Genomic DNA, 13,695 nt, shown 5'->3' on the forward strand with positions numbered 1-13,695 from the left:
CCCTTATGACTATATCAGTCACCGATATAGCCGCAGTTTAAAATGTTCCAATAATAAAAACATCCATCCCCACAATTTGGTCATGCACTTCCGATACCACGTATAAATGTGATACCCACAGTACTACACTAACTAATTGATTTAGAAAATATCTAAATTATATGTTTGTTGTAAAACAAATATCCTCTTTATTTATTTGACGTAGATTTTTGACAATCTTCTTGGCGAAGATACCTGTAAGGCCAAACGTCAATACAGCATTTTTCATCACTTCATAGTTAGAGGCTAATCATGAACCAAATAAATCAAAAATACAAACTTGGTGCTTATGGTGAACTTCGTTTTCCAAACAGTAAGTGAGGTTTACAGGAAATTAATAATCAAATAAGAGGTTTTAATGTTTCAAAAGCTGATGCATAACTGCGCGCATACTGAAAGATCGAGTCTATTGGAACCAAATTTCAGAATTAAAAATACTAAACGAGACATATATTCAATGTTCAGTATTAACAGCTCACAAAGCTCTCTGTTGCTGTTCACATGAAATGGAACTATATCAAATAATTGGGATACCACACCAACTTGGAAACTATATCTTAACCAATAAATACATCCTTTAGGTCAAGTACTTATTATTATATACTGTATTTGGTGTCTTGAAAACCTACTACAATACTTGTTGTTATGATTTAATCAATACTTGCTCTTTCAAAGAGTCAAATTTTTTTATACTGCATGTACCTGATTCACAAAATTAACTTTATGCTATCCATCAAATATAAAAATCGTGTTTTTATTCGTGCAAGTATGGTACCATAAATTCTCAATCTGAAATATCACTGAAAAAAAATTACAAAAACCAAGTGGGTTTTAATTCAAACTTAACTTTTATTAATTAATACAATTGAAACATTTGCCATAACATATTATGAAAAATACAATTTATTTTTCATAGTATGTTATGGAAAAGTTGTTGAACTTTTGCTTATGCTTTCAAAATGTCCTTTGTATTTGTGACAATAGAAATTTTGTTTATAAATAGTTTCAAATATACTAGAATGCAATCAAATGTATTTCTTGAATTTATTGAAGCAATTTCTTTATTGATGAAACTGTTATTCCCTATTGCAAATAAAAGTGTTTTTGATTCAAGTCAATTATATGATAAAACAACACCACTGAAAAGAAAATTTAACAATTATCATGATGTTTTCTTATACCTTAGGGTATGAGAAGTAAGAATGAAAACAAGAAGTTACAAAAAACACTTTAGTTTGGCACTTCCATTATTTTATGAACATGTGACATTATTTTTCAACAAATATATCTTTGAGTTTGTACTTTTATGCTAAAGGTTTACTATTCCGCTGTGATTAGAATTTAAATTTTAAAAATTTTGTCATGTCACACAGTGGTTAACCATCCCCTCTTCCATGTGATATTTGGTGAGACTTTCAAACACCTCCGCCCCATATAAGAATGTCACGTATTATTTGAATAGCCCCTATACGGTTTTGCTACATTTTTAAATATAGCAACAAACATTGTAAGTAAAATTTAACCCTGTCATTAAAAAAGAAACATTCACTGTTTGGTCACATTGCCCTGTGTGTCTTAATAAAAAAAAAAAAAATTAGTAATACTTACTACTTCCTTTATACAAATAGTTATAAAATATTTGCCTTTTTGGGTAATTTTGCGTAAGTTTTTTCCTAAGTTTTGCGTAACTCATGCGCAACCTTAACTTTACGCAAATCTTGCGAAAAAGTTGTGAATACCAAATAGTTATGCAAAAAAAATTTTGCGTAACTTTTTCGTAACTTTTTCTCAGCCACGCAAGAGTTACGCGAAAGTTGTGAACCCGCACCCAGTTGTTATGCTAATCAGTTGGACCTAGTCCAACATATTAGCATAACATTTGTGCAAAAGTGGATAAAAGCATGAAACTTTTTTTACGCGTAGAAAATAAGTATACAATGCATTTAAGATATGGTGGCACGTTGAGTTAGTTGGATCTCGTTCGTAAAAATCAAAATTGGATTTTGTGTTTATAACAAAACCCAGACCAGATATATTTGAGCACGAGGGCATTTTATGAAATATTTATATAATTTTCTATATATATTTATATACCGAATAAATTTTTCTGTTTATAAATAATCTTGTTTTTATTTAAATTAATATGTTATCAGTTATATATCCAAGAACTTCTAAAACATTTCAGTCTGCGTTTTGTAAAATCGCGAAATTCATTTTGCTTATTTAAACAAAGACATATAAATACGTATTTTTACTAGCCTGTGGAGATGCTTCGAAATTTATAACGGAATCGGTTTTTGATTAATCACTTCGAGATTCAATTCGAATTTAAAAAAAATGATTCAAGTTTTTTGAATTCTTACTTGTTTTGATTTTGTTGAGTTTTTTTTTTTTTGTATATTTGACGCTTCGGCGCTATTAAATTAATTTTGTTTATCCGTAAGTACCTTTTAATCAAACGTTAACCAAGGCAAGAAGCAGTTTAAAAATAAGTTTATTCAAATATATTTTTTTGAAAAATATGATATAAAAAAAAGCTTAAACTTCAGATTTCGAGTGATATATATATATATATATATATATATATATATATATATATATGTGTGTGTGTGTGTGTGTGTGTGTGTGTGTGTGTGTGTGTGTGTGTGTGTGTGTGTGTGTGTGTGTGTGTGTGTGTGTGTGTGTGTGTGTGTGTGTGTGTGTGTGTGTGTGTGAAAATGCCGGTATGTATATATATATATATTATATATACATACCGGCATTTTCTGACCACTTTCGATTCTCTTTCAAAGCTAATTATTTTTTTAAAAAAATTTATTTTTTTGTCAAAAGTTGCTGATTTCTGTGACGTTGAGGGAGTGTCTAATATAAACCCATTTTGCTGAACTTAGCTTGGACTACATATATTTTGTATTTAAAATCATGCGTTTTTTATTTTAGCTTTATTGCTGCGTATTTTGCACTTAAAATCTCAGAAAGTTTGCACTATTTATGCATTTTATTGTTACATTGAGAACACTTTTTATATTTTATGTATTATAAAAATACTTAAAATTTTCTCTGATAAATTAAAAAGTTGGTACCTTGCTTGTTATTTCAATTTTTCTAGGCTGCGGTTAGCTTAATTATCAATTTTATCTAGCCTGCCCCCACATTAGACCTGCACCTTAAAAAATATTAGGGAAGGGGGTGTTTTTCAAAAATAAGACGTTTTATATGACTTTTATGATCAAAGTATATGCGCTGCAGAACAATGCGCACTTACAAGTAAAAAAATTTATATTAATAAGGTTTAATACCGAGGTTGAGTAAAAGCACTCACTGACGTCTTGTATTTTTGCACCCATGTCGTTTCCGGATTAGTAAACGATCAGAGCCTTTTGGAGAACCTTTTATTTAGACACCTTTTTTCAATATGGACTCCATTTATTTTACAAAAATGCAAGTATATACTAAAAAAGTAGATATAAATATTTTAAATAGAACTTTTGAAAAAATTCATTCTTAGGATGAGGGGGAGGGGGGAACGCCTTTTTTTTCATCTTGTATTTATAAAAGCATTAGTAAATTTTAGTTAGTAATTAAATTGCTAATTTTTTTATTTGATATTGATAAGTTTCAGTTTTAAATTTCTTTAAAAGAATCAAGACTTTCATAAAATATACTTTTTAGAATGTCATTTAATGAATAAGAATTAAATAATAAAGATAACTTGAACAACGTTAACATACGAATGCAATTGCGAAGTCGGGAAACAATTCCTTTGTTGAAATCAAAAAAGATCTAATTTAAGTGATGAATCCTAAAACTTAATTATATAATAAAATGCCTAAAAATTGCTCTTACTTGTTTTCAAATATGTTAATAATTTTATGTTTAGTCAGTTTCAATTTTTTTATTTTTGAGGTGCTTTGTTTTATGAGCTTTTGCTTTTATTAACTCAATAACAACAAGTAAATTTAAACAAAAATTAAACACATCCTTGATTAAACACATCAATGATTTTTTCTTAAATGTTTTTCTTGATAAATAAATAAAAAAGTCAGCGTGGTAGGGTGGGAAGGTGGGAAGAACATTTGCTGCCCCTTGTACCGTTGGCCCCGGAAAATGCTTTGATTTTCAACTTCCCAACGTTATTGGGACTATACAACTGCTGAAAGTTTTAAAGCTCTATCTGTTTCGGAGAGCAGTAAAAAATTAGTTGCAAGATTTTGTAGCAAAAAAACGGGCACATACAATACGACCTTCACTGGGTCTTCACCCCTGGAAAAAATTTTAACATAGAAGCTCACTAGGACTGTACAAATGGCTAAATATATAGCGGCTTTTTAGATTGATGTTATTTATTTTCTTGGCTTTGTCTGCTATATTGTATGCTATCGGTAAGCTAAGCTTCCGCTTAGCAAACAAATGGCAGACAATTTAGTACATTAGTGTAGGTCAGCTTTAAATTGGATCACATTTTTCAATTTTAAATTAGATTACTTTTCATTCCTTATTTTTTTGCAACAAAAAACATGTATGCTTATAGATAAATATAGGATATGTTGGTGTAATATTTTAATCCTTTCGGCAACTGATCTACTTAAATGATTGTATTTAGATATTGATATTTTTCTTGTTTAAGTTGTATTTAGATATTGATATTTTTCTTGAGTCGCAATTTTAATTAAATGTACTTAAAAATATGCTACTAACTATAACAGCCTTTTACATTTTTATATGTACATATATATATATACTACATATATATTTATATATATATATATATATATATGTATATATATATATATATATATATATATCCCTGCCAGCATTCTATATGGGACCTATATGGGTTCTTTATGGGCTTGTACATGGGGTGCCCATGCAAAAGTATCCGCGGGGCGCAGATGGGCCCGATATGGGCTGCCCCAGTGGGCAGCCCATGTAGGGCCCATATGTCTTCCCAAAACACTTCGCACGGGTCCCAGATGGGCAACCCAAGTGCGGCCTATATAGTTTTTTGAAAACTTTGTACGAATTTAGGATAGCTTATATAGCATATTAAATATCAAAATTTTATAATTATTACATTAGATTGTGATAATCATTAAGTTACAAGTTTATTTAACAAGATCACATTGCATATACGTATGTATACAGCTATAGCCACCATAGGAAAATAAGCATCATATTAGTAATACCAGGTGATACATAATGCTTACAGGCAGAACAAGTCATTAAAGTTAGCTGCATGTTATAACAATATATATGCAGGTAATACAATTGCAGAAACAAAACTTGTGTTGTACTGTTACATTTTGAAATAAAGCATTTATAGTGGGAAAACAGTAAATAATTTGACTAAATAGTTTTTTTATGCATTTACTCAACCAAGTTTGCTTCATATAAACATTATAATATAGCTAGATTATACAGAAGATCCAGAAATATGACATGTATCCTAAAAATAAAACTGGTTAATCACACGAGTACATAAAAAAATTTTGACCCTTTTAATTAAACACATAATTTAAAGTTTTTTATTACTCAATAATGGCATCGTGGATACTTCTCGATGACATTACAAAGTTACTGAAAGCAAGATAAAACTGTAATTATGTACAATGCAGCAAATACATAGAAGCACCATAAATAATGAAATAAGACTGCAAGTTTAATAGAAAGCATAATATTTGTTCACCAAATAGTAAACTCAAAAAACTCGAATGCATTTAGCACCACAATATACTAAATCAAGTTTGCATCATATATAACAATATATTACAGCTAGATTATGCATAAAATCCAGAAATATTACAACTAACAAGTACTCTAAAAACAAAAGTTGTTAATTACACGAGTACATAAAAAATGTTGTACTATTGACTTTGTTTATGAATTTACAGAATGAAACACATACCCTTATATATAATATTTTACAGCTCAATAATGGCATCGTGGATACTTCTTGATGACTTTATAAAGTTATTGAAAACATGATAAAACTATAATTATGTAAAATGCAGCAAGTACATTGAAGCACCAAAAATAATGAAATAAGACTGTATATTTAAAGTAACAGTCCAGCCAATTTCAAGTTGATGTTACTTTATAGTGTTTGCTTTAATAAGCATTATTGGAAAGTCATTTTTTGTTTATTAACTGCTCGTAAGTGAAAAAATGTATTTTTCTAACGTAAAATCTAATTAATATTCTGGTTTAGTGACGTCACTAAACCAGAATATCAAGTATAGGACAGCGTAAATGCTTTGCTATGCAACATGCATTGGTCCATTTTCGTCTTTGCACGTGTTATTGACATCACGGCATAGAATACTAGCTATTGTTGTGCACTCGTTGGCTACAGATTTATTTATAATTTGCAATTTTCAACAAAGTAGTTCTTAAAAATATAACTTTAGAAAAAACAAATAACAGATAATCAAAATAATTTTATAGACACAATTCTAATAAAATGACACTCAACTTAAAATTGGCTGGAATGTCACTTTAATGCTCAATACAATTTGTATCTATTACTCGTAAAGAAAGCATAATAATTGTTCATAATGAACATTGAACAATAAAACGAAATAATAGGATATATCTGCATGTGCACGTAATAAGATCAAGTGCTAATCTGCATCAACACTATTTGTTTCCTTTTGTTTTTCTCTCTTATCTCTTTCTGTGCAACCACCGTCCCGGTCTCTGGCACCTCCCAACCATTTTCCCATTTGTTGTTCAACATCTTTTCGGTTACAGTGGCTTCTAACATTAATAATAAAACAAATAATTAAAATGTAAACAGCAAAAACTAGTAATAAAATGAAAATATTACATTCATGTTCAACAACCAAATAATGAAAATAAACTATTATTTTTATTATTTGGTTGTTGAACATGAATGTAATATTTTCATTTTATTATATGAATATTAACTTTGGCAATTATTATTTATTTAAAGTGTAAAATAAGTATTCAAATTCTGACATTTAACTGATATTCTAATTCAATAACAAAGCTAAAGAATGTAACATCAGTTAGAAGCAAGTATAACTACATTGATGTATCAAAACCCCAACTCACTGTGAACAGTCAATATGACGTCAATATGACGGTGAAAATTTCTGATGTGCTGAACGATCTTTAGTTCCCTGCATGTTAAACAAGTTTTTTACCATGAGGAATTTCATAATCCTTTTTGTTGTTTCCCAAATATCACGCCCACCCAAATCACTCAAATAGCCAATCTATGCACAATATGAAATATATTGGGCATTATTTTTTATGTAAAAAAAACAAACAAATTTTTTATTATAAACAAAATCTACATAACTAGCGATAACTGTAAAACATCCTTTCAATACATTGGATGGACAAATTTTAATATTAACTATATTCAGAATTGATTTAATGCAAAAAATTTCAAGCATCTTTTTTATAATATTTAAAAAAAATTTCTTAACTTACTAATGCATTAGCAAAATCATTATTTTTTAGCCGTTCTTCTATTTCTTGAAAGTTATCCATTGATTGCATTTGAAAGACTACATCATCGGGAAGCTCTGTCATATCTGCACTCTTGTTGTAATGTTGCAGCAATATTTGCAGCATGTTGGTCTGAATGCGTTGAGTCTCCTGAATTTCCTTTTGATTTTGCTTCATCTTTTCCATTGACGTTAAAATTCGTAATATTAAGGAGTCAGTAGTTGCCGATTTTGCTGCTATATTTGAAAAAAAAGCATAACAGTAATGAATTCGTAAATTTTGTCTTACATATAGATACACTGCTAAATGGAAAAACAAAACAAAAATTTAAATGCTAACATTAAACAATGTTCTGACGCTTCTGGGTCAGTATATTCTTTTGGTGCCCCGCCGGTGTAGTTTGGTTTGATAGTAGTGGTGATGTTTGGTCTGCATGAACTATTCTTCGCAATACATCACCAGAAGCTTCATAACAATAATATTATATAATCAAAACTATGCATCTCAACATTAAAGTTGTATACCATAACAATTACTTTTTTAGGCATTAGTAAAAATAAAATGTAATCGAAACCGATAAACATACACTTAACATGTTCACTTTGCTGCGATAAAACTGATTCCTCTGATTCAGTTTGTTTATTTGCATTTTCTGAAACTGTGTCTCCTACTTCAGTTCGTTCATTTGCATTCTCTGAACGTGTGTCCATTGCAATGCATCCTAAAGAATATACTAACTTTCACTAACAATATAACTAATTAACTAATGCATATAACGGCTGTTATCAAATTGTAAACAATAATTTCATAAATGGTAACACGCTTAAAGAGGTAGTCTAGAAAATTTTAAATTTCAGTAAAGTAAAACTATTTACTCGATTAATGTAATGTAATTTAACACAGAAATAATTATTTCTTTTAGTGTCATCACCAGACCAGATCAATAATAATCATTTCAAAGTTTGGTTATAAATATTACCTTTTGGATGACCTTGAATTAAAAAGTAGTCGTTAAAAAAGCCATTATCTTGTTTTCGTTAGCATATTACATCTTTTTTGCATATTCAATAATATGTGTGTGTGTATATATATATATATATATATATATATATATATATATATATATATATATATATATATATATATATATATATATATATATATATATATATATATATATATATATATATATATAATTAACAAAACTGACCTTGTGAGGTTTGGTGTGGCTGCACGGATAATTCAGCAGCAGTTATTGTCTTACTAAATTAAGTGGGGAGTGCTGGAGGTAAAAATTCAGTTTGCCGGTCAGATAATTTATGACATTTCTTCTGTTTTTTTGATGTCATTTTTGAACTTGTATCACTATCACTGTTAGTATCATCTGCCGGTGCAATAACTTTTCTAAAAAGTACAAAGTGTTTGTTAAAAAATGAGATGGTACAGAAACTTGATACAAAGCTAGTTTAGTGATCAAATCAATTCTGCTATAGTTTTACTAATTCGGTTAACAAACCTTTTGCCTGGTCAGTTATTTTACAATAGCTCTAATATATAATTTATACGACACTTGAAACATGCCGACTGTCTTGATACCATGCGAATTGCAATATATAATTACATTAACCTTTACCACTGGCTTATGGTAGTAACACGTTTGTAGGTATTATACTATACAGCGCATAAGAAATAAACTTTAAAAAAGTAAATCAATTTAGTTTAGACTTTATCATTGTTTGCTCTGTAATATATTACTTCAATTAGTTAAATTGTAAATTTTATGTGAAATACATCACAAGATTTCTTTTATATAATATGAATGCAGAAATGTACCTTTTAAGTCTTTTACCATCTTCTTCTCGATCTGTCTGCAAATCAGACGAATATTCAGCTACTTTGCATTTTTCCACCGCTCTCTGATACGTAACTAAAATTATTGTAAAGTATACTATGCATGCGTTTCATTTCTATAAAATTTTATATTTATATTTTTATATAATTAATTTAACTGCAATTTATAAATAAGTACAAAAAAATTGTATCACTTCGAAAAATTATTCTGTATTACGCATTTCATTAATAAACTATATATACAATATTACTACATTTAGTTATGTAAACCTGCTTTTCCAAGTGTTCTAATTTTGTACTTATTCCAATTCTTATTGGGATTAGCACTGGTCTGCACTAACTTCGAAACCTTATGTTTTGCCTCAGTGTCGGGCCAGAAACACTCATCTTCTTCTGCAGAAGTAAACCATTCTACTGGAATGATATCTACTGTTCCGTAAGTTATGAACTCAACAACTGCAAACATTTCCTACTAAAAAAGTTTAGTTCAATTCACAGAGCTGTACCAATTATGTTGTTGCAAAGTTTATTAATTAATAAAAATTGTCTTAATATTAAAAACTATTAATTGCTGTGCATCAATGGTACTGCAATATTGCCATCTTCAAATGGCAAAAAAATATGTTTTTAGTTCAAATCCTTTATAGATATATAACTTAGTTTCTTTGATAATCTTCTCACTTTATAAATTCCTAAACTTGATGACGACAAAGGATATGTAAAAAAGGGGACAGCTTCCAAAAAGTTTTCATATACAATTACAGTATCATAATTTGATGACTTCAATATATTTCGCACAAGAACAATGTCTTCATGAATTTTAAAACAATTATTTCCAGGTGAAACCGTAATAAACAAACTAGCTCCTTTATATTGGCCATATTGTTCGTAAGTATTTCGTGGAAGATTTTCAGGCAATGGACCTAAGTAGTGCTGATGTAAATGTTTTCAAATTTCCTTGTTTTCTTCAATTTTACAACATCTTTCTTTTTCAGCACATCGACAAAGTATTTGACTAATAGGATTTTGTGGGCGTCTAACCAGTTTTTTCAATTGCCCTAAGTAATTTTCAAAAGGAAATGCTGCCACATTATTTAAACTGCCATACTTCCTACAGTCATTTACTACATGAATAATTGAATGTACATTATATACAAGTTCATGCGACCCATATATAATTTCAAAGTTTTTCACAAAAGTTATTAGCAGGTTTTCAACATAATCACAAAACTTATTACACAACTTTGGATTAAGTAAAAATGTCATAGACACGCTTAACAGTAAGAAATTACGATAAACATTATCAGAAACCAAGTTAAATGAAATAGTAGGTCCAGTATATAATAAAAAGTGGTGCAACTCTGTTGCCTTTCATTGTTGGTACTCATACAGTGATCTTGGACGTCTCGCAAACTCTTTAGGAAAATATTTTTTAAGTGATATAAGTTTTTCAGATATTTTATTAACTGTGTTAGCAGACAATCTATTTTTTAAATCGCCCTTGATCCATAAAGATATGATCCGCCTAACTATTCCCAAGCATACAAGGTGCATGTAATCAAGAGGACATTGTGTAACAAGTCCTACTGGCAATTCAGTTAACGGTGAAAGTGCGATATGGTGATCTTCATCTTTTTGCATGATAAAGTCCGCATCAGTACGTAGTGTTGAATTTATATCGGGAAACGTCATTCTATATTTCAAATGGACCCCTTCTTGTATACAGCGTTCACACCCATTGTAACCGCAATGTCCTTTTATACATTTAATAAAAGCTCTAGCTGGGGCGTCACAAATTATTGCATTTATAAATATGTCATTTATAAATACGTTTTCCACGGTATTCTAAACCTTTCGACAGAGACTTCATTTCTAAAATAAAATCATTTAAATATTCCTCTACTGATGTTGGCTTTGTCTTGCCTGTATAAAGTCCATTAATAAAAACTTATTTTTTAGGTAATTCATTTACATATCCGAGTATTGGCCAAAGTTGCGTATTTGAACTATGAAAGAGTGGAATGCCGTCAACATTTATATTTAAAGATAGTGCAGAAATGTCTGATAATGTCGATTCATTTAATTGCGATAATGCACTCAATAAGGCAGTTTTTACTCCAACATAATAGTATGATCCACCAGCTCTGGCGATGATATTAGAAACCTTATTAGGTGTTTCCATCAAAGTGCGTTCATCTTTAGGAACATTTAAACCTGCCAACCATAGAATATGCAATAGAGCTGTTACTGCAGTAGTAGAAATATTATGTGTAACTACCCACGTAGCTAGCTGATCACGAATATCACATTTACAAACATTCTCTTCATCATCGCTACTGCCTACAAACTTGTCAGAATATTCACTGAAATTGGATTCATTGTCGCTATAGTTTCCTTCAGTAAGATCATATGTACTTGCTTCACTATTAAATAATTGGCTTTTACTTTCAACATCGTATTGCAATGATACATCTGAAAGATTATTATCTATCTTTTTGGAATTTTTATCAATTTCATTTTCATCCAATATGCAAGAATGTATTTCTACATCTCCACTGGTCATTATATTATTAACTGATTCATAACACAGACCTAAGTCATTGTTAATGTCGGGCTCTTCATTACGTTCATTCACACTCTTTAGTAACTCATCCGCTGCCCTTCTCACTCGCCTCCTTTTTGTTCTTTGACAACATTCAAAATTTTTGGCCATATTCTATAAATATTTAACTTAATAATAAAAAATTTATCGCAGTAAATTGTGAACTCACAAATAAAATATATTATTAAAAATTTTATGACAACATAACCAACATATTTTATGATCGATGGCATCTCGGAAAATTGTTGAAAGCTTAAATTGAAATTATTTAAAGATACCGGATAATTAACTTAATGCATTATATTACTAACCACTAACCAATAAATTAAAGCCTAATAATTACATCAGTACAAGTACTAGTAAGTTATTTTCTGTCCTTTTATCGTAAAATAATATATTATACAAGCAATGACGTTTAAAACAAATTGATCAGTTTCTTATAAAACATATGTATAGTAAATATACTATTTTCAAAACAAAACATTAGTACTTACTAAATGTTCGCTGTTTTTTTCAAAATAATTTGATAATTAATATTTCACTATAACTATAGCGTTGCAAATTGGCACAATTAACAAATTCCCGATGCATAATATACAAATTCATAATCTAGCTGCCTTGGATGAACTGAACACTCGAAATTAAAACAAGTTTTAAATGTTATTTTATTATATTCCAATCAAAATAAATGACGGAATACAAAAATTATATAATAATAATATATTATTATTTACTATAGTAAATAATGAGTTTTGTAATTTTAATAATTTGCCCATATGGGACCCATATAAAATCGTATGACAAGCCCACATCAAGCCCATGCCCGGATGCCCACGCAATCCCGGGATACAACCCATCTGGGCATGCTGGCCGGGATATATATATATATATATATACATATATATATAATTTTATAGTATTATTTTTTTATTCAAGATCTTTTAGAATAGAAGTCCCTGGCCCCCAGCATCATCAGCCTTGTATGTGTGCATATATAACTCCAAACTTGTCAGTCAATGAATGTACAATTTTCTGCAATAAAATATACCAGTCAGTTGATGTATGTACAGAGAGATAAAAGTTAAAAAAATATAATCTCTGAATAAAAAGAAAGCAAAAACCTAGAGTGAAAAACAGTTTAATGTAACCGTTTTAAAATGTCTCTTCACAATTGAACAAAATCTTTATTTTGTTAACTATGATATTTTTTTAATATAAATAGGGTTGCCAGATTTTCACCAAGACAAACCGGGACAATAAAATTTTTTTTAAGAAAATAAAAATTTATTCAAAAACATAAAAAATTCATTGTAACAAAAAAACTTAATATATAAATTATATATTAAGTTTTTAATATTATATAATATAATATTAATTGAAAAACGTCAATAAAATTAAAAAAACTTAAAATTAATAACACAAAAATAAAGGAACTAAGTATTTTTAATACAAAAGCGTGGAAATACATTATTAAAATACTCCTAATCATATTTACGGCTTGATCTTGCCTCCTTTAACAAATTCGTATTTTTTAATATGTATTCATGCATTTCGCAACAATTAAATGTAAAATTAACGACGCATTTTAATATTGCTTCTACACTGTAGAAATCGGTTAGAAATCGGAAAGAAATCGGTTACTGCCGGAGACTGTAGAATCTACCGTCTCCGGCAGTAACCGATTTCTTTCATCCGACCATTGAATTTCCATTAGGGAAAATATGCGC

General features: G+C 29.2%; 1 protein-coding gene across 12 annotated transcripts; it reads right to left on the reverse strand.

Moving 5' to 3' along the window:
• Positions 1–5,782: 5,782 nt before the first annotated feature.
• LOC136081915 (uncharacterized) lies at positions 5,783–13,448 on the reverse strand. Of its 12 annotated transcripts, XM_065800343.1 has the most exons (9): positions 12,463–13,423; positions 9,637–9,838; positions 9,349–9,442; positions 8,726–8,919; positions 8,102–8,236; positions 7,855–7,980; positions 7,498–7,751; positions 7,114–7,277; positions 5,783–6,795 (listed from the first exon to the last, which is right to left on the reverse strand). In XM_065800343.1, exons 2-4 carry the CDS (start codon positions 9,830–9,832, stop codon positions 8,784–8,786), a joined length of 426 nt encoding a protein of 141 aa, XP_065656415.1. In that variant the 5' UTR covers positions 9,833–9,838; positions 12,463–13,423; the 3' UTR covers positions 5,783–6,795; positions 7,114–7,277; positions 7,498–7,751; positions 7,855–7,980; positions 8,102–8,236; positions 8,726–8,783. The 12 variants fall into 12 exon arrangements, with proteins under 12 accessions (XP_065656415.1, XP_065656410.1, XP_065656406.1 ...); XM_065800338.1 differs by lacking the exon at positions 7,855–7,980 and having other exon boundaries at positions 9,637–12,082; positions 12,463–13,448; XM_065800334.1 differs by having other exon boundaries at positions 8,726–9,442; positions 9,637–12,082; positions 12,463–13,448.
• Positions 13,449–13,695: the final 247 nt, after the last annotated feature.

The sequence above is a fragment of the Hydra vulgaris genome, chromosome 06 (genome assembly GCF_038396675.1).
Source record: "Hydra vulgaris chromosome 06, alternate assembly HydraT2T_AEP".
Taxonomy (NCBI): Eukaryota; Metazoa; Cnidaria; class Hydrozoa; order Anthoathecata; family Hydridae; genus Hydra; species Hydra vulgaris.